Source organism: Nannobrachium achirus (assembly GCF_963921795.1).
Source record: "Nannobrachium achirus genome assembly, chromosome: 9".
Classification (NCBI taxonomy): Eukaryota; Metazoa; Chordata; class Actinopteri; order Myctophiformes; family Myctophidae; genus Nannobrachium; species Nannobrachium achirus.
In genome coordinates, this window is record NC_137818.1 from 35728652 (window position 1) to 35751318 (window position 22667).

At 42.8% G+C, this 22667-nt stretch overlaps 1 protein-coding gene across 1 annotated transcript; it reads left to right on the plus strand.

Annotated features, from left to right (window-relative positions):
* Nucleotides 1-4390: 4390 nt before the first annotated feature.
* On the plus strand, nt 4391-21205 carry mecp2 (methyl CpG binding protein 2). Its single transcript, XM_080734327.1, has 5 exons — nt 4391-6185; nt 7360-7586; nt 9820-10013; nt 10493-10629; nt 11280-21205. The coding sequence occupies exons 1-5, from the start codon at nt 5976-5978 to the stop codon at nt 13344-13346; spliced, it is 2835 nt and encodes a 944-aa protein (XP_080590453.1). The 5' UTR covers nt 4391-5975; the 3' UTR covers nt 13347-21205.
* Nucleotides 21206-22667: the final 1462 nt, after the last annotated feature.

The following is a 22667-nucleotide window of genomic DNA, read 5'->3' on the forward strand; positions in this document are numbered from 1 at the left end:
CTCTACTATTCTCCAATCTTTCCATCCCATATATCTATCACTCTCTCTCACACACACACAAACACTCTCTCTCTCTACCTGGCCCTGGCTGTGCGTGCAGTTGCAGTGAGCAGGAATGACAGACAGAGGGCAGCAGCGTTGAACAAAACAGATGACAGACTGTGGGTTTCTGTCAATAGGAAGTTGTGGAGAAAGGACATCCTGTTAAACAGCTCCGACATCATCACCTGCTGTTCCCTGCTTGAATCACTCATCTGTGAAAACACAGAACGAACATCTAGTAGACAGGAGAGGTCAAAGGGAGAGATGAGAGAAGGAAAAGAGAGAAAGAAAAGAGATTTAATGTGGAGAGGGGTAAAGTTTTGTGGTGTGCGTGTGTCTATATTGTCGAATGTATAGTTAGGCTACTGTCTAAGTGGATGTTGTTACAAATAACTTGTATTGTACCATGTTTAGATGTTACGCAAGTGTGTACCTTGGGAAGGCTGTTTGCCTGGTTCCAGCCCATAGACTTGCCCTGAGTCTGAAATCAGGCTAGAAGGCTGTAGCAATGTGTTATGTCTTGTGTAGATTGTGTAGATTTTGTGTGTGTGTGTGTGCGTGTACCTTCTGTAGACTGAACCAGTGTGTGTTTGAGTTCTTGTCCGTTTCTCAGTATGTCTTCCTGGGCCAGTAGTGTGGCACTCTGGGCTTCGATGATGTCCTCGGCTATCTGTCTCGTTGACTCCAACTGTTCAGCAACCCCTGCTGAGCTCTCCGATAGTCTGAAACACACATAAAGATGGGACTTGAGCATTTAGATAAATCTGGTGCAATACACCAGATACAATACATCGATTGTTCACTGTTGCTGTCAAAAACAAAAAAAGTTCACCATCAACTGTTTTAAATTAAAATACAATAGGTACTACTACCGTTTTGGCCAGGCAAATGTTTAAGGAAATGTTCCCCCAGCCTTCACTTCATAGATTAGCCTGAATATGCTATGCATCATCTGACAATAGAAACTCTGGCTTTTCTGAAAGAGATTGCGGGCATAACATTTTACATCATCTGGCAGGCTTTCCTGGCTGCACTGCTTTTTTCTTGTTAGTATTTACGAGCCCAATGTTATCTTCTCAATGGCCTGACTAGTTGTAAAGGATGTCTAAATATAGGCCTACTGTATGTTTATGGGGTTGTTTTGCAATATCTGAAAAACAAATTAAAATACTGTGAACAGAAAATAAGTGCTTCACTCAAATGATTTTGTCCAAATGAACATCATCTGAGATCTGACTGAATTCATTACAAAGTCTGTCCCCCAGTGTTAATTCATACATTTGTACAATGATCTCAAGAGCTAAATGAATGCAGACGATTTTACTGTGTACAAGTGTGACATAATGTAATGTAGTATACATGTGTCTACCTGTGCATGGTAAGGTGTGCTCTGTGCTGCCAGGACTCTGACTGGAGGAAGTGACAGATGGAGTGTGTGTGCGTGAAGAACTCAGTGTAGGCATTAAATGCCACCACATCCATTTTTCTAGTACAGCTGCTGACTTCTGCTCCCTCGGGGCATGGTGGGAAGGGTCGGCCTGACCTGAGAGACAGACAGACAGAAATGTCATGAGAAAATATTAATTGCCAATTGCAGAGTGACCATGTTTATCAAACTGCTGCTTACTACTGCTACTATTACTACTACTATATAGGTCGTCCTCAGACGAGCCCTCCATCGCCTCCAGTCATCACGGTTCTGCAAACATCTATTTTAGACAGTTTGTCTGTACTTGGTGCTCTGCATCTTTCTTGAGTTTGTCCACGTGTGCCTGTGTGCGTGTGGTGGTTCCCACAGCACCAATTTGCAGGCTGGCAGTTCTTGATATCTTTGACAGTGTCCTGCTGGCCTCATTCTCCTGGCTGCTATTTTCTCACTCACTCTTGGTATTACCTCATACAGATTCTTGGTAAAATGTTCACTCTTGGCACACAACATTCTGGTGTATGCATTCTTGTCCATGCCAGTGTGCCTTGCTCACCTATCACCTTCAGATCTTGCTCGGTTAAATTGACCCATGAGCGCAGGTATTTGAAGTCCTTGACTTCCTTCAGAGCACTACCTCCTGTTGTTGTTATAGGTAGGTGTTCCGATAGGATGTTATAGGTGATAACCTCGTTTTTCTTGGCATTTAGCCGAAGGCCAACCTTGGCACACTCTGACGCCACACTGTTTAGGAGCTCCTGTGCTTGTTCCACATGGTCGGAGAGCAGACTGATGTCGTCCGCATAGTCCAGGTTTGTAATGACTAGTGTAGGGTGTCATCTCGACCTCCTTGGTGTCATAGTGAAGCCAAGATCCTGCTCTCGTCCAGCCTTCTTGAGTGCATAGTCCAGGACTATGATGAAGAGGAAGGGGGCAAGGGTGTCCCCTTGCATTACCCCAGCCAGGATGTCAAACTCCTCACTAGTACTACAATAACAAGCATTACTGTAGTACTAGTTGAGTGGTAAAATATTGTAATGAGGAAGTCTGAAATATGTATGTTAACTGCAAATGTGTCCACAGTCCACTAGAGGGTGATGTGCCTTAACTGAGCTGCAATTTATCAATAGAACCTGAACCTACCTCTCTATAACATTACTGATGTAAACAATCAAAATGTTTTACATTGCAGTCATTTCTGTCACTCTTTTCAAACAGTAGAATAGCATTCATTCAGGTGCGCAAGGATTAGATCTTAGACCATGAAACATTACAACATTACAATCAATCAATATAGATCCTCAGCTGTGTGTGTGTGTGTGTGTGTGTGTGTGTGTGTGTGTGTGTGTGTGTGTGTGTGCGTAATACCGCTGTAGATGACAGTGCGTAAACTTCAGAGCTATTCTACTCTGTTGATCAGCTGTGAGTTCCTGGCATCTTGAGTTGATATCATCCAGCGCTGCGGTCCAACACTGTCCGTATTGAGGCTGAGCAGCTAAACTCCACACCCTCTCCAGCTGCAGTCTGCCTTCATTCATACCCGAATCCAAACTGCTCACGGCGTCTAGAAACCAGTAGGCTACAGCGAGCAGGTAGAAGACGCCTGCGATCCTCATTGTGATTCTAACACACACACATACACACGCAGGTAAACTCAGATAAAAGGTATACTGGATGCTAAATGCAGGTAAAAGTCTGTAAATTAATCAAATCAACAGTTGCCTGTGAGATATGTTATTTTTAACGAGAGACAAAGAGCACACCTGATACAATTGTCTGTCATCAAGGTCAAGTGGACTTTCAACCAATCACATTGGCAGGTTTTGGTGGTCTGGGTAGTGGTGGAAAAAATAGGCTACTCACATTAGTGAGTAAAAAAAAGTAGGGCTACTCTAAGTAGCCTACTCTATGGCCTACTCTGTACAGTTTACTTTACACCACCACTGACTGGGGTCTGGGCCAGAGTTGGTTTGTGGGGGTCATGGCCAGGTCACGCGAACCCGAAGGTGCGTTTGGTTTGAACTTTTTTGCTACTATGGCCAAGATGGGTGGGTGTCCAGCCAGACCACCCACCTGGGCAATAACCATATTACTCACTGAAAATGTCATATCTTTCACTTCTCCAATGTATAGCACAGAATGAAACAGTAGTCTACACACCCACCTACATAAAGCAGCTGTAATCGCGGAATCTTGCGGCTGCTGAGCTGATGATGAATGATGATGTGTTCACCAGTAACAGGAACTGGGAGTTTTCCAATCGAAAGGAAGACTGTATCCACCGCGCGTACGCACACGCACACACACGCACAGGCCTGGTTTGGGAAGGGGGCGTGTCTGATCAAGATGAATATCAAATATCTAAATACTGAATCAATCGAGCAACTTAAAAAAAACTGTCTGGGGGGCTCACAAAAGCCTGAGGAGTAGACGATAAAATGTTTTGAAAGTGAAATATCCCTTTTAATTTGTGTTTTGATGGTTTTTAAGGGAATTTCCCTTAGCTTGTTTTCAGTGTTTTGCTGCATGCTATCATTTATTGGTGTTATGTCATTTATTGGTGCTTTGTCTTTGAGTTTATTAGAATATTTATGTTTATGTTGCAGGAGTGACAGGGCCACATTGGAAACAGGTCGTTTCCATTGCTTTTATGTGTTTATCCATTCCTGGGTTGTCGGGTGAAAAACCACAAGTCAAATTTTAAACAATATTCTTTCACTTGAAGGCTCGACCGTCGCAAGCTATCGCGATGGCACAGCCACTGACGGCGTTGGAAAATAGAGCCAGAGGGGGGCGGGGCCGCTCGAGGTACCAGAGAGATGTTTTTATTTTTTTTTATTTATGTAAAATTATTTATTTAAATAAAAATGGCGGCCGTGGACAGCGGAGAGGAGAGAGTGTAAGTGTGTGATGATGTTTTTACATGTTTGCCCCACCGTTTGCACCGCCGCCGTGTCCTAATATAAGACCGTTGACGCTTCATATGCAGTGTTTATTGAAGTAACGTGCGTTGATATTTCACCCCGGCCTGTCCCGCTAGCCTGCTGTAACCTCACTAGAAGAGGGTTGGGGAATACGTCACCAAGTTATTACTGACTATTTCCTCTAGTTTAGCGGATTTGCAGCATGGAGAGGCAAACACTAAGTATGTGTGTGTTTTGGCTCCCTTCACGCAACAGAAACCGCGGATTTCTGTTTTTATTTCTATTTATTCTTTTTTATATAGGTAGGGACTGTCAACACAGAGCCCAACAGCCCTCCTCCCCTTCTACACCACCCACCACAGCTAGCTGATTAGCCACATTGCTAAAGCAGTGTGTGTGGTGTTGATGTGTGTTTGTTCACATTGCTCAGAAACTAAATGTGTTGGTGTGCCAGGCGTGTGTGTGGTTGTTCACGTCGCCAGTGTGCTGCGTAGGCCACACGGTGTTTTAGTGTGATTGTAGTTTTTGTGAGAGCGTGTTGTTGTCAGTTTCTCCCAGGTGGAGCACACAGACATGTCTGCATCACACAGCGCTGAGGACATTAGTTGGCCCAGTTTTACCTAGAAACACACAACTGTCTGTCTGTGTGTGTGTGTGTGTGTGTGTGTGTGTGTGTGTGTGTGTGTGTATTTAGACAAATTAATTTAGTTTTGGTTAACACAATTACATTCTCAGAGTTACACATGGCTAAATTAACATTGATGTTTTTTTACTCTGTATATGTTTCATTATGTTTGTTAAAATTGTTCAACAGAGTGAGACATGATATTGTAGTGCAAACATGGATTTATTTTTGCTCCCATCCACAGTATGTCAGTCAATCTGTCTTAAGTCTCTGTCATTCTGTCCATGTCTGTTTTTTAAAAACTGTTTGGGTCTCTAGTTCTGATACTATCGTTGAAAACTGTTCCCATATTTAATCAGCAGACCGACTTAATAACTCTTAACTGCCATGTTTAAATTCTCTTTTTAACACAGCATTTCATCACTCCATCTTTCTCCTCCCTCTGTTGACACAACTGTCTGTCCTCAGAAAGACTAAAGAACGGGAGCTTAAAATGCCCAAAAGAAATGTGATTAATTAATTAATCAGAAATAAGATCTCTCTTTCACTCTCACTGGCTGGGAATATTTCATAATTTTGGAAGGAACACACTAACACATCTGCTATCAATCTGAACATCCTTGTTGGATCTCTCTGTGTGTGTGTGTGTGTGTGTGTGTGTGTGTGTGTGTGTGTGTGTGTGTGTGTGTGTGTGTGTGAGCGCGCGCGGAGAGAGTATGTTTTAATGAGATTTAATGTTTCTGACCTTTGATCACTGTGTTGGGTATTTTAATACATACATTTTGTGTTTAAATTAAATTAGAATTCACATTGCTGAGATAGTTTCAATTCGGTTTTTGTTTTTGTAGAGATAAGAGTTCAGTCCCCTGTCTTTAATGACAGTGCAGGTGCAGCACTAAAATACTGTTGAGCCAGGCATCAAGCCTCCAACTGCTCCAGTGGCCAACGGAATTAGTGTATGTGTGTGTGTGGTTGTGCTGGTCTTGTGTGTTCCATCAGTGAGGAGGCGGGGGAGGAGGGCTCTGTGTCTCAGCGGGGTCGCTCTCACAGCAAGACCAAGAAGACGCGCAGGGACCGTCGCCATGCCGACAGGGGGTCAGCAACTACAGCCTCAATTACACCCCCTGTTGCTGAGTCACAGATGGAGACAGCGTCACAGAGTTTACTGGTAAACTCTATAGCCGAATGGTCATTCTTGTTTAATATGTTCTCAGAAATGGACAACTTTGTTTTTTTACAACAAGGGTTCATATTTTAGATTGGAATTGGAGAAAAGAAAAGATGAGCGTTAAAATGTTTTCATTTTACTGCTTTCTATTGCTTTAGCGATTTGATTTCAGCGGTTGGGGCATACATACAAGTGGCTAAATTATGTCTTTTTGTTTTTAGACACAGCGGGCGATTTCTTTATTACTATTTACAGTAACACTACTAGCCCCCCAAGTCACATCTGCCCATGAAAGATTGTGGTGCATCTTGGGAATGGGCTCATTGCTTCTAAGAATACACATTTAGCCACATGTACGCATGCCCCCAGCCACTAAAATCGAAATAGTTAAAATCGCTAAAATGATGGAAAGCAGTAAATGAAAACATTTGAACACTCATCTTTTCTTTTCTCTAATTACAATCTAAAATATGAACCCTTGAAAAAGAACAAAGTTGTCCTTTAAAGGTTTCTAGGCATAGGTAATGCACACTTGAAAACTATATTGCCATTTACATTTACTCAAATGACTTTCTTAATCGACTACAAGCGATTGAAAATCACGCTTTGATATCAAATTTCTTCTGGAATACTTCTGGCTAGTTTCCAGGTCCACATGTCATTACCTCCCATTTGCTCTGGGGTGATGTAAGTGGCCTAGATCAAACTAGCCTAATATGAAGTTGAAGAGGCTCACAGTTTAGGCATATTCCGGGCTCAACAACAAGTGCACCCTCCTTTTCTGGTTTCCGTGTCTGACTGCCCAAGGCATACAAGTTTGCATACAAGGCATACACTAGCTACTCACAAGTTAACACAAGTTTTGAGGTATAACATTTATCCAATAATCAACCTCCACGAGGCTTCGAGCTACAGTATGTATGGACTCGCTTGGAAAGGTTTTTTACACACCTTTTCAACATGAATGGCTGTGAATGGCATTTACTAAGGGGCAAATGTAATAATGAGAGATCTAAAACTATTTAGAGAAACAAATGGTCCTGATCAATGTAAAATATGTGGCCGATGTTGTAAATGTGCAATGACACGTAGTCTTGATAGTGTCTATAAGGTCCATTTCCTGTGGTTTATGAAGTATTAAATGTAGTTAATAACATTTTACTGATCCTGGCAGGTGTCAGAGGAGGATATGGATGTGGCGGGCCCCTCAGATTTGGGTCCTGAACCGTCTTCATCGTCTGGTCCAGTAGAAGCAGCTGGTTCTCCTAAACAGAGACGCTCCGTCATCAGAGACCGTGGTCCGCTGTACGATGATCCGTCTCTTCCAGAAGGATGGACTCGAAAACTGAAACAGAGGAAGTCTGGCCGCTCTGCTGGGAAGTTTGATGTCTACCTCATCAAGTGAGTGGTTAGAATTGTAATTATAGTAGAGTAATACAAATGGTAAATGGTGCTTTTATTTAGCACCTTTATCCAAGGCGCTTTACAGAGATTGCGAATTATATTAACCCATTCACTCACACATTCATACACTGATGGCGGAGGAAACCATGCAAGGCACCAACGTAGCCTTGCGTAGCCGACAAATCTGCCATTGCAAAGAAAATCGAACCTCTGTTCGAAGTGGAGCTGTGTGTGTGTGTGTGTGTGTGTGTGTGTGTGTGTGGCACCTCTCTGGTCACCCAGGATCATGTGTACCGATTTTTGTGACATTTGACGAAAATATCTAGGAAAAGGAGCAAAAAGTTTTTTTTTGGACTAAATTCAAGATGGCGGAAAATCCATCCTGGCGCAAATGGGCGTGGCCTATATCAGGAGATGCGTCTTGACCCAAGGAATCCAGGGAAAAAAGAATTTTAATTTTCCGACATACGGTTCAACAGTTACAGGCCAAAACGTAAACTGGGCTGTTATAGCGCCACCATGAGGCCAAATGACACTATTATTTTTTATTTAATCCTTGAAATCATTATGAACCTCCTCTCCAAGTCTTGAAACTGTAGCCCCTATGGTTTGCGAGAGAAAAATAATTGAATGTGAGTTTTTGCGATTCCCTTTATAAGTCAATGGGGAAAATTAATTCACTAATAAATTAATATCAATTAAACTATAGAACCTTTCTCTTAGCAAGTTACTAGCACACGATTCCCGAGTAAGCCGGTCGATTTGACATATGGCGTGAGTGTGTGGTGCAAAAACTGTGGGAGGAGTAGCGTGCCAAACTTTAGGCTACATACAGACACGGACGGACGGACGGACGGCCACACACACGGCCACGTATAGGGAGCTTGTGTTCCACACAGCTCCAAAAATTGCCCCAGGCAGATTAGGTTTGCACAGTTATTCAAATATTTCACGGCTCACAAGACGTGAGGAACCAACCAGGGGCCAGGTATGCAAATGTAGGGTGGGCTTTACGCCGTGAGAAACCAACCAGGGCCCAGTATGCAAATATAGGGCAGGTGTATTACCTTTACGCTACTCTGATTGGTTGTAGGTTTGAATCTCTTTTTAACAGTCCCTTGGAGAAATAAAGAACACTGACACCAACCAGGGTCCAGTATGCAAATATGTAGGGCAGGTGTATCACCTTTGCGCTACTTTGATTGGTTGTAGGTCTAACCAATAGAGTCAGTTTGAATCTTTTTTACAACTGCCCATTGGAAAAATAAATAACACTGAGAAGAACCAGACTAATATCCACGCAGAGATATTGTCTGGCTATGCGAGGCTAGCACCAACCTGCTCATCGGGAGCAATTGGGGGTTCAGTCCCTTGCTCAAGGAGATTTCAACACTAACTCTGGGGAAGCCCGGGATCGAACTGGGAACCTTCCGGTTGCCAAGACGCCACTCACCCCTGAGCCAATGCCGGCCCATGTATATAACACTTTATACTAACTTGTGTGTGAGTGTGTTAGGGATGGGGAATTAATTTAAGTCAGACTTATAACTGAATAAACAAGACGCACGTTTTTTTTTAAATATGAAACTAGCTGAAGCTTGTAGATCTGCTATGCAATAATCGTGATATTGATTTGAAGTCATATCGCCCAGCCCAAGTATCTTTGGTCCAACTTGTGGCGGGCGGTGTCTGCAAACAGGAAAAAATGGATGGCTGACGTGCACATAGTGGTCAGTAGGTTTATGCCTAGGGGCCTACTGAAACCTTGATACAGAGGATTGATTATTTTCATGTCTTATGATTAACACACATTTAAAAGCAGCTTTAATTGTACAGTATGCAGTACTTCTATTATCACAAATCCTAACATACGGTATTGTAAAATGTAAACTATTAGTTTGTTGTCAGGTGGTTCCAAGGTGCAGGTGATTTATTTCTGGCCAAAACGCAAAACCTCCTATCTGAAAAATTCACTTTGTTGGGAAAAAGAAAAAGAAAATGTGTGTTCAACATTAAACCCTATCTACTATTTCTAGTCGCATGACATTTTTGGCAAAATGAGGGGCAGAACGATCTTGCAGACAGGCTGACCATGTGCAGCATAGCCTGTTATCCTCATTTCAAGTGAAATCCAAAAATCATGAAATTTGCAGATAGGAGGTTTTGCGTTTTGGCCATGTAATATAGTACCGTTCATGAATGTCTAACATTATGTTTGGTTTGTTATCAGCTCTGAGGGGAAGGCATTCAGGTCAAAGGTGGAGCTGATAGCCTACTTCCAGAAGGTTGGTGACACCACCACCGACCCCAATGACTTTGACTTCACCGTCACTGGGCGTGGCAGCCCCTCCCGCCGTGAGAAGCGACCCCCCAAGAAGCTGAAGGTGGTGAAGCCATCTGGGCGTGGCCGGGGGAGGCCCAAAGGTACCAGGGTCTGGAACTGGGTTACTCTGAGCTACAATTGACCCTTTGTCAGCTTCTTGTGCCTGGTTTCGCCTCCTTCTAGTTGTTTATGCCGTGTTTGCTAAATAATTTAAAAATATCGTTTTTTGGGGGAAAAACACAACGTTTGCCCAGTAGACTATATAGGCCTACTGCACCCAAGATGTTCCTTTTTTCAGAGACCAAGTTTAAAATAAGAAGGTATAAATGACATTAAATATCAATCCAAGGCAACTGAAAAACCAAGGGGCACCAAGTGGGCCAGGACCCTTGACAAAAGTAAATTATATTATGTAATTATTGTTCTCCTTTTTCAAAGCTGCTTTGCAAATAACACAGATACTGTACACACCTAACTGAACATTCTCTCTCTCTCTCTCTCTGTGTGTGTGTGTGTGTGTGTGTGTGTGTGTGTGCGTGTGTGCGTGCGCGTGCGCCTACCTGCCTGAATGTGTGTGTAGGCAGTGGGAAGCTCCGTCAGGCTACAGAGGGTGTAGCTATGAAGCGTGTAGTGGAACAGTCTCCAGGCAAACTACTGGTCAAGATGCCCTTTGGCAAGGCACAGAGTACTGCCGACACAACCCACTCTGCCTCAACGGTACTGCCTATCTGTTTATGCGTCTGCCTGTGATTAAGATAATGGATGAATATGAATGAATGTCAATATTGAAGTTGATATTGGTAATTAAATATGCTGATCATGACAATAACTGAGAATACCATTAATATTGTTAAATATGCAGTGCCATGATTCTTTTCGGGTATTGTGATTTTACTAGAAAGTGTTAAAATTGTGTTTTTATGTGGCCACACCCACCAGTTCATTAGGTATGCCTGGTTGTCAGGTGGGTGGTGACCCACCCACCTGACAACCAGGTGGGTGGGTCAGGTGGGTGGTGAAGTTAGCCACACCCACAGTGTTGGGTGAATGATAAAAGGGGAGGGGATGATTATATGATGTCATTTAATCTGTGTTTTTCAACTGGGCCTTTTGACTAAGAGGCTTTCAGCTTTCAGGAAGTAAACACAAATACACAGGGAAGACAAATCTGCACATTATAACCCCACCCGGGGGCCTATTAGAGTAATGTTAACTTCATAGACTTTAATGCAGTGTTGATATTGATAATATCATATTGGTAATGATAATGATATTATTTATAATGATAATTATGTATTTATCATGATGGTATTGATAATCATAATTATGTATTGATAATCGTTTTTATTATTTTAAATACACTACAGGGGACTGTTGCCACCAAATCACGTCCAGGCCGCAAGAGGAAGTCAGAGCAGGAACTTCCTGCCCCTCCACAGACTACTCCCAAGAAGCGCGGCAGGAAGCCGGCCTCTGCATCTGTGACATCACCACCTGTCGCCGCCACCTCGGTGGCATCGCCCATGACCACAGCCGCGTCTGGTAGCTCGTCGGGGGCGGAGAGCTTCTCTGCCGCAGCCATCATGGCCGCTGAGGCGAAACGGAAAGCGTCCTCTGCCAAGCCTGTTCAGCAAACGGCCCTGCCGATCAAGAAACGCAAAGCTCGGGAGACAGTGGAGGAGGTTCCTGCTCCTCAGCCTACTGTTGAGGGGATGGCAAAGGGAGACGGGGGTGGAGGAGAAGGTAAGGAGGTGGGGGAGAGTTCAGGTGGGGCAAAGACCTCAGAGCCTCATCCCACCCACTCGGACTACAGCCAATCACAACCACATAAGCAGGTTGACGAAAGCCAATCTCATGGACACAAGCCACATAAAGGAAGGAAGCACAAGGAGAAACCGGGAAACTCGGCAGGGGACCGCGGGAGCAAAGGTCAACCAGACAAGGGAGGGGGGCAAGGAGAAAAGGGCGGAGGCGATGGAGGTGGCAGTAGCAGTAGCTCATCAAAAAGCCACAAGAGAAAAGAACATGTGCCCCACAAACACCACCACCATCATCATCATCGCCACAGAGAGTCACCTTCCTCACCTCCCTCTTCCTCTGATCATTCTCCTCCTCTTCCTTCTTCCAGACACCCAGCCCCATCCACCCAGTCCTCCCATATTAAACCTCAAGTTGATCCTCAGAAGACAGCCCAACATCCTCCACCACCCCCGACCCCTTCCAAACAACCACCCCCAACCCCATCCCAACAACCACCCGTCCCAGAGAAGAGGCAACAACAACCCCAACATCCAAAAGAAACACAAATGCAGAAACAGACACAGCAACCCCAAGCCACATCCCAGCAATGGCAACAACCACAGCAAACTCCATCCAGACCACACCTTCAGCCACGGCCTTCACAGCAGTCTCAAGCCTCACCTCAGTGTCCACCCAACTCTCAGAATACCTCGCACCAGTCACGACCCCATCACCTGTCCCAACCTCCAACACCACCCTCCCTTTCCCAACCGCGATATCCAGCACCCCTACAGCAGCCCCAGACCACCCCACCCCGGTATCTAGCGCCCCAGTCACAGCCCCAACACCCCCATGTCCACAGACAGCCTGAGGCCCTGCCCCAAAGATCCCCTCCCCCAGCTCAGCACAGATCCCTACTCCAGTCCCAGCAACTGCCATCTCTTTCTCAGCCTGCTGCACACCGGCAAGCATCAACCACACAGCGCGTTCAGCAGGGCCCGTCTCCCCAGCCAAGAAATCAGCATCACCAACCCCAGCCTAGACACTCAGCCCAAAACCAACCTCAGCCCAGACAGTCATCCCAACCACAAACACAGCCTCAGTACAAGCCCCTCATAAGACAACCCCTGTCCCAGTCCCACCCACACCAGTCCCAAACCCATGGCCAGCCACAACCACTGCAACGGCCTCACCTGCAACCACAAGCTCAGCCCAGGCCACAGCCCCCAAGGCCCTATATCCAGCCCTCCCACATTCAGCCACGCCAGGCCTCTTCAGGCGTACCCAGAACCCCCCCAGGCCCATCACAAACAACTTCCACGCACCACCCCCCGAGTGAACAGCCCCAGGATCTCAGCACCCCGCGGCTCGGCAGAGGGAGCTTGCCAACAGGCAGGGATGTGAGCCGAGAGGGGATCAGGGTGGAGGTGAGAGGGGAGGCACCAACAGGCGAGTCTTTAAGAAGAGGATCCAGCAACACCTCCAGAACCATCCAAGACACCTCCGGTCCCACAGGAGGCTCTGGGTCGGGTTTAGGGACTGGGGTGGAGAGCCGGACCAGGCCGAGGGCGGAGGCAGAGGTAGCAGGTGAGGGTAGGGAGCTCAGAGACATTGTCCCACAGTCAGCTGTTCCCCGGCCAAGTCGAGAGGAAACCGTAGAATCCCGGACTGCCGTCAGTGAGACGGTCAGCTGATTGGGCCATCTGGCTTATTGACAGGCGGACGGGCCGTAAAGATTGGCTAATGGAGTCGAATGTAAAGTTTGGGTTATGGAGTCGACACCAAGCGGAGGGCGGAAGATACGTTTCTTTGGGCATATTGTTGGAAGTTGAATGTTTTACAACATTTTCAGATAAAAGTATAGTGGTGCCCAGAACCGGGAAGACTGTCTCAGCTTCAGAACAGCTTCAGAACAGACAAGTTATGTCTGGTTCTATCTGGACATGCCCCCCGCTGGTGAAGAAACTGAACAAGGCAAGGAATGGATGTCTTTTTATAGGAAAACCTAAAAAGAAAAAAATGGATAATGTCTGTACAGTATGTACAAAATCAAAAGGCAGCTGTTTCCTGGGCCGGGCCTGTCATACAGAAAGAAATATCACGCTTCCACAAAAGAACCTTTTTTATTTCAAGTGTTGATATTTTTTTTTTTTCACCTTTTTATTTTTGTTATAGCATTGAGGGTCCCTTATTCAGTCCTCCTATTGACAGACAGTCCCACATTCAGACCTTCATGGAAAGGTTATAAAACGTCATAGAATAATGTTATTTTTACATCACAAACATCCATCCTCTTGCTCCTACACTGACAGTTTTGTATTTACTTCAGAATCAATTTATGACTAGAACAGACACATAAATGAATCGACCTGAAAAGAATAATAATTATTATTATTATTATATTATTTGAAATATTTGGCCAACTTGAGGTGCTTGGTTCATCTCACCTGGCTCTTAAATGGCCTCAATGGAGGGTTATATTAAATGGGCATCCCGGCGTTTCCTCCTAATGGTTATACAGACACCAGCCATTAGCCATTCAAACTTCTATATTCATGATCAGTTCTCCAAAGTTGTTTTTAAAAACAAACCAAAACCATTTAAAGAAGTTCTTTGTAGTCTTCTGTCTTAGATAATATGTAAAATATGTTTTCTGTTATAAGAAGTGTTCTTATAGAGAACCCTTCCCCCGTTGGTCTGTTCATCTGCCCGTGTTACTTTTACTGGCCTTTACCCGTATAGTCATACACAGGCAGTTTGGTCACGGCAGTCATGCTAGCGCCACAGTCCCTCCATGGCTGCTGCTAGTGACCAGTGGCTCTATCTCAACTGATTGTTTCGGGTACAGCCTGGACGAACTCTGCCCATTGCCTACTATGAATACAGTCCTATTAGTATGCTGTCATACATGTTCTATTGTAAGTTTATTTTTGAATATTCATGTTTAGTTTAAACAAACAGGTTCAGATAGGACTCACATGACCTGGCTTATACCATAACAACAAACAATAACAACATCAATAAGCAGACACCATATTGCATGTTCCAGAGTTTTAGTGCCTATATGCTATTGTGCGTCTTACCAGGGGACACCATGTAAGCCAAGCCATGTTGTGTTTCTAGCTGTAGCTGCAATGTGTGGTGAGTTTATAGTTCTAATATAGACATGATATATATTTTTTATTTCTCTGCCAGATCTACTGGTCTGGTCCAAATGAGTCACTTCCTACTGTCGAGATTTAGAACACTCCAGATATTCACAGTGTCACTAAGGTTTTTGTTTTTGTTATTTTTCTTCTTGCAGAAAGCAAGCAGATTGGGTTGCTGTTGAATGTGTTTCTGTTCTTTGTGGCACAAAAAGAATCCTGTCTGAATCAAATGTAGCCTGAACTCTCTCGCACTCCCTGGCTGCCAACTAGAAAATCACTCGCACGGTTTCTGCTGTGGTGCCAAACAGTGCTACGCAGGACTTGCTCATTGACTTTCACTATAGGGTCAAACAGAACTAGCATAGGCTAACTCTTTAGCCTGATTTGAGTATATTTATACATTTTTGTAATTGAGAAAGATCTCTCTTTTTTCCCTCATCTTTAGTGAAAGGACCTGTAGTGTAAACAACTATTAATAGACCTCTACTGTATAATGTTTACATCTGTGTGTGGACCTCTAGACAATAGATCTCTAGCATAGACCTCAATACAGTAGATGTCTGTAGATCTCTGTAGCATAGACCTCTATCGACCTCTGTGTAGACCTGTATAGTGTGTAGACGTCTATGTACCCCTGTATTGTAGCCCTCTACGGTCCTATGTAATGTAAACATGTATTGGCATGTAGTGTAGACCTTTGTTATCAGTTCAAGGAACAGCTCATTACATTTTCAAACCCATTTTTGGTCCTCAATAAGCAGCGGTGTAATGGTCATAAGACGGGGTACCACGGCGTGTGGCCAGTAATATTTCATGCGACGCGCAGGTACGGCACCGTAATGTTACGATACGGTGCGCGTGCACGCTAGAACTTAAAATTAAAATGCCGTACCACCGGGAAATAAATCACCATCACACCACTGGTCATAAAATTTATGTCCGCTCATTCTGTTTCTCATGGGCTGTGGACGGTTAAGAAACCTGACTACCAATGACATCGATGGAGATTCCAAGCTAATCAAAACTACAGCCTTTCTCTTCTTGTAAAGTTAGCATGCTGAAATAGAAGCCATTGTTCTTGTATTGATAAAAAATATATAATATTTTTTTAAATCGTGTTTGAATTAACCAAATCCGCCTACCGGTGACGTCACAGGTGGGCAGGTTTCTGAACTGTCCACAGCCCTCCCCTGTGACACAGAGCGAGTAGACCGAAATGTCATCCTATATTGAGTTACTGATATTGAGTAGTAAGGACCATTATATGAAGACAAGGAAAATGGGTGAAGTGCTCTTCTTTCGATCTTTCGGAATACATCTGGATCCTTCTTTTTTCAGACCGGGAGAAAATGAATGAGAATATTGGGGATCCAGTTTGTCCTCGAAATTAGTGGAATAATACAATTGTTCCACTAAATTTGAATGATTGACACATGATCCAATTGCAGATCCATAGAGATAACACTGCGTTTAACAATAATTATTTTTGAATTAATAGCAACAATGCTGTGGATGTGGTCATGTCATGCACATGCAGAAAGAAAGGCATGCTTAGCAAGGCTATGTATTTTTCATTGCAACTTCAAAACCGACCAGAGTGGGTTTCCAACATGTCTCCATTCCGACAGTGACTTTTTATTGTCGGAGTGGCAACACTTCCATAGAGGTTAGGGATAGGGATAGGGTTAGATGTCGGAAAGGAGACATGTCGGAATGGAGACGTGTAACCGACAAGAGTACAGTACAGTTCAAAAAATTAATTATAAAACTGCACAATCATCGACAGCAAAATAGTCACCCTTATTCATTTCTGCATTAGGTTGAAACTGGGCTGGATATATAATTTGTTACCTGGACAACCAGAAACTACAAACTTTAACCTTAACCCCTCTAGACTTAGTCGGACAAACTTTTTCCTCACAATACTCGCGTTGTGACGCATTGTGAGCTTGAGGCTCAGCTATTTTTAAAATGTTCCTCCCAGAATATGGATGCTGGGGTTCAAGTGGTTAATTGCCAAGATGTCCTTGGCTTAAGCAAGAATAGCCAAACTCTGCATATAATTGGATAGCCTGGTGCTGTTTGACCTGGCTCTTTCCAGTTTGGCATTGCTAGCTCTGTTTGTCTCTGGAGTGGAGGTGTAACTAGTGTTCTAGTAGTGGGTTGGTTGGAGTGTGAGCCTTGTATTCCTGCATGCCACAGTTACACAGATGTATGTGGTAGTGACTTCTTCTAGCCTTATATATGATAAATATGTATTATTCTGTTAAAGCACCAGTATCTTAAAACCTGTAACCGTGTGTGTGTGTGTGTGTGTGTGTGTGTGTGTGTGTGTGTGTGTGTGTGTGTGCGCACGCGCGCGCGCGCGTGTGTGTGTGTGTGTGTGCGTGTGTGTGCGTGCGTGCCTGTGTGTCTGCTTAAGCGCGTGTCACGTACAAGTGTGTGTGTGGCGGCTAGCAGGGGACTCTGATAATAGGATTTTTGTTCCATCCCTGTTGAGTAGATAGGACTGCCTTTGTTGATGTGCATTAAAACATTTGTCCATCTGTAGCTGGTGTGTTGTGACAGAAGGCTGGTTTACTTGGCTCACCAAAATATTTGTTCTTCCCTTTTGTTGTAAAAAACTCCTAGTTTTCAGACAGGAATATTAGATTATAGATCCAGTTTGTTTGACTGTATGTTTTGTCATTGTCTTCCACTAGATAACGAAGCAGACCTTATTCATATTTTATTTCTTACTGTTTTTCTTACCAGTCACTTGTCGTAAACAAGAAACAATTCGACATTTCATCTCCAGTCTCTCACCAAGCAGATTCCTACTGTAACACTGTTGGCATTCCAAGCTATTAAGTAGCATTAGAGTAGGCTAGCCTTATATACAGACAGTAAATTATGCTAACTGTTTTTTCAAGTTTACTCAAGTGCCAATACAGAAAACATTTTACACGTCATCTGGCAATACCTGATGAAGAAAAATAAGAACTTAAAACTTTTAGACATAAAAATGTCACTGTAAATAATGAATGTTAAAGCCAGACACCAAGTATTATTAAAGTCTGTCCGTGTTGACAAGGTCCTCTACCAGGTAACTAAAAGTATTTTTCTTTAACTGGCTAGTGAAATAGTGAAAGCACACTGTGACACTTTGATTTACTTGGGTCTATTGACCAAGAGATCTCTTGTCTGTCTAAACCCTTATTTACTGTGTGTTAAGACCCACAACATATTAACCAGTTGGAAGAATCTCCTTTAGTCTGAGACCGTATGACATCAGATTTGAAACAGTGTTAATTCAGTGACATATACCACAATGAAAGCAGGATAGTGTTGTTGAGCTTTTATTTCTTCTCACAAATAATATTAAACGTTCATTATACGTTATTTTTATTTTCTTATCTTGCTTTCATGAAGGCTGTTGAGCTTCTATTTAATTAGTTAAAAATCCAGTTTTCTTCTGTACTCCCTGTTCAGTCCTAGCTGTTCTACATCCTTCTGCCTGTTCCTGTGCAACCCATGATGCAACTTTCTTCCTATCAGACGAAGGCTATTAAAGGGCTTTTCCATGATTGTTCTTAAGCTTAATGACGCCACGTTGTGCCATAGTCTAGTCACTAGTGTGCATTTAGCATTTGTGTTTCCTCGTTGTCACAAGTTGTGGATAATATCAGTATTGGGGGTTAAAATAAAACAAAAGGTAACAATATTTTGGGATTAATAGGACACACAAAAAAAATACAATTTTAATATTTTTCCTTCCTAAACTTGAACTTCCTAAAATTAAGCTCAGGTTAAGGGGCTGTTTCACATTGGAATGGAGGTGCTTTGCTCAGTAGCCAATAATCAACCATGTATATTGTACTCATAGTACGTGTACTCATTAAAGGAACACTTCCCCCATTCCTTATCTTCATATAATTGTTAGCCTACATCTCATAAGATGGCAATATTTCCATCTACTCACTCTCTGTCTCAAGAGGTGGGCTATATAGACAGTTCAGAACCCTGCCTACCAATTTCATGACAATATAAACTACAGGCTTTCTCTTCATGCAAGAACGCATTAATGTAAAAGTTTTTTTCCCTCCAAACCTGACTACCAAAGACTTCACTGTATAGGCAGGTTTCTGTGCTGCTGGCGTCTTATAATGAGCATTATTGAGGACCATTTATATGAAGAAGTTGAAAATGGGTGAAGAGGTCCTTACCATTGAGTTTCCTCATGGGTAACGAGCATAATGATACCGGAAAAAACAGGGGACACAGTTCTTATATTAAGGGATTTGTTAAACTTCAATGCGATTTTTAATGGGAAAATGTCTTTATGTGCCTGCAAACGAATGACTTGAGCCTTCACTCAATGGACAAACTCAATTAATTGGCCACAATAGCAACACGCATACAGTACAAAATAACACAGCGTGTAGTGTGAGTAGCATATAGAAACTTGATGATGGCAGAACAACAAAAATAGAAAATCTGTGGCAGAACAGAGAGAGAACATTTTCAGTAGCATTAAAACATCAATAGGAATGACATATATATATACATGACAGCAGAGCATAATATATGCATGGTTACAAAAATGACTGGCAGAACAGAATAGCAGAGCAAAACTGGAAAAAAAACCTAAAATGATATATAGTACAAATGTACTTCTATTATTTCTTGTTCTCACTTCACATTTAATATGTTTTTAAACCAGCGTCATGTTTGTCTGCAGCTACCAATTACTCGCCTTGAGTTCTCAGTTCACCAGTTGTACAAATTGAACTGAACGTTCGACTCTTTCAGTTCACTGAGTGGGATTACGCAGTTGGAGCATCGGTCAAGGCACTCATGCGCTCATACATCCCTCAAGCACTCATGATTTTGTGAAAGATTTTGTGAATCTTTTTAGTGAAGTGATTCTAATGATTTATTTGAAAGGAATGTCAATGCCAATCACTACTAAACAGAAGAAGGGGACAGTGGGGAAAAGCTTGGAGTGGACTAAACAGTACCAAAATAATCTAGCTGACACTAAAGCAGTGTGGCATACCGTACAGTACAATCTAACTCAAGGATTGGTGATAGCCAGTGTACTAGATAGCTATCTAGCCCTTCAATGTTAAAAAGAGTGCAGTCTATGCAGAGTGCAAGCTGGACATTGTGTTAGTATGTACGCCCCTTTGGTTCTACAGGACAGCAACAACAACTGTATGTCTTGTGGCCATTCAGTACAGTAGTACAAGACAGTATACTGATTACAACCTGGCTGTAGCTAATGGTTAGATATAGCATCCTTAAATCTCTGGTACGCAACACCCAACTTTGATTCAAAATATGTGTTTTAAGACCGACCCTGTCAGTGTCAGCCACATCTCTCATTCCACCGCCGCAGATGGATTCACTGTTGATGTAACCTGAATGTCTTTGTGTTTAATTAAGCTAATACATGATTTTCCCATTGCATTATAATGGAAACCATATCGTTATCACCTTTACCATTCCACAGCTTTTAGACAAAGCCTTACTGTCTGTTTATTTGTCTGTCTGCCTTCCTGGCTGTTTGACTGTCTGTCTTTTTGTTCTGAACCATAGCCCCCACCTATCTCCTCCTGATGCTCAGATAATAAACAGGCCAAGAAAGGGAGATGATGTTTTGTTTAATATATATATCAATATCTATATACAGTTGCATGATGTTTGTGTAGAATAGGAGAAAATACATCACAAGTTATTTATTGAATGCCAGTTCAGGTTGACAAACAACAAAAAAATAAATATTTTGTTTTGTTTCCATTTGAAGCGCTGGTGGTAAACATTAGTCTCGTGCCTTGAAGTCAAAAGTTCTAGAGTTTCTAAACTGTGTTTGATGTAATTTTTTATTGATGTGTTTGCCCCTTTGTTTGCGCTGCGCTTTGACTGTAATATAGATTACTAATAGACAAGTATTTTCTTAGATGGATGACATGCCTGTTTTTTTCTTGCAGTTTCATATGTCGTACTTAAAGACTGTGTGTGGGGGGGGCAGGGTTATTGTCAGGCAATAATAACTAAAGTTCTAGGACCTTTTAACCATGTTGCAATCTTTGTTTTATCTTCATGTTTATTTCAGCACTTTTTGGTAGAAACTATTTGTCAGTTAACCTGATTTCAGCATACCTGATTGGTCATTAGAATGCCTTATTCCTCTTTTCTAGCAGAGAATATTCCCAGGCTGCCCAATGGTTTGATAAAAACGTGAATAAATGATCTGCACTTTATGAAATGTGTTTCATCTGTATGCAGAAGTTGAACTCTGACCCTTCTTTAACTTTCCCCAGGCCGTGTCTTGCCTTTCTGACAACTCCAATAACAGAGTATTACATCAGTTTGTTGTTTGTTTCTGTCAACTTTTCTAGTATTGTATCTCTTTGTTTTATTTTTTCGGCCTATGTAACAGACATAGTAAACCATATACCTGTATATGATACTGTACCTGATGCACTGTGTGTTCTTTGCTGTCATGTCTCTGCCTCGAATGCTGCTTTACTGACAATATAATAACATATTAACTACGCAGACAAACTGTAATCTATACTGTCTGTAACAAGATGGACAGGAGAGGAGAAATAGAAGTGCCAAAGTATATCTGTAGTGGTTTTCTTCCTGAGATTAAAGTAAAGTTAAAATAAAATGCTCTCTCGAGGTCATCGTGACACATTAATGGTTGAAACAAATGGAATCCTAATAGAAACAAATGTCACAGATTGACAGCATTTGATTCATGTCCTCCAGTCGAGACAATGGAAACACATTTCATGTGTACAACAAATAGCTGTCCATATACCATATGGTACAGTTTGTGTGTGTGTGTGCACGCGTTCCTGTACAGGGGTCCTCCCTATGTTCCCCAGGTTCTATGTTCCCCACTTCCCCTCAAAAAGGGTTCTATGTTCCCCGCTCAACCAAAAAAAGGATCCATGTTCCCCGCTCCCCAAGAAGGTATATGTTCTCAACTCAAATGCAGCAAATGGTGGGACATCTGGGCACTATAAGAACATGTGGGCAATCCTAATTTAGGTCCTCACTCGTACAGTTGTCCAGGTGCCCACATGTCCCTTGTGCCCAGATGTCTCCACCCTTAAGTGCCTACTCGTCCAGGTGCCCACGTCCCTAGTGCTCAGATGTCCAGATGCCCTGTCATAACAAAAATATGGTGCCCAGATGTCCCTAGGGGCTAGGGCCCCCTGTTTCACTAGTATTCCTAATTCTCCCCATTATGTTCCGTTCTGTGTGTTTAGATTTGTTATTAGAAACTAATGTTTCCTACATTTTTGGATTAGTGGACAACAAAGCCTAGAACCTTTTTTAGTTGAGCGGGGAACATAGAACCTTTTTTGTGGGGGTAAGTGGGGAACATAGAACCTGGGGAACATATAAGTAGGCTACGTTCCCGGTGTACACACACACACACACACACACACACACACACACACACACACAATTTGTGTAGGGAAAGGGTTAAAAATGCACGAGCTTTTATTTTGAAGGAATTGAAGCCAATGCATGAGCCAATGGAACCCGGAACGTGAGGTAACATTGATTTGAGGAACTGTGAAAGTGTGAAAAGCTGAGACTCTTTTTAACATAAAAGTTATACTTTTTTGTTGTCAGTACGCGTTATTAACAGGCGGGAATTAACGAGCTGAAAACGTCAAACATCCATAAATGTCGCATAGAAGTGTTCATCTAAGATGAGTTTCGACGTCGACATGTCATAACATGTCATCTTTACCTGTTTAATGTGGTGACTGGTGTGAGTTCGTGTGGTTTTCAGGCTAACGGTAACGGCTATAAGGATATTAATGTGTAACAACACATTGTATATACGAACGGCGAGAC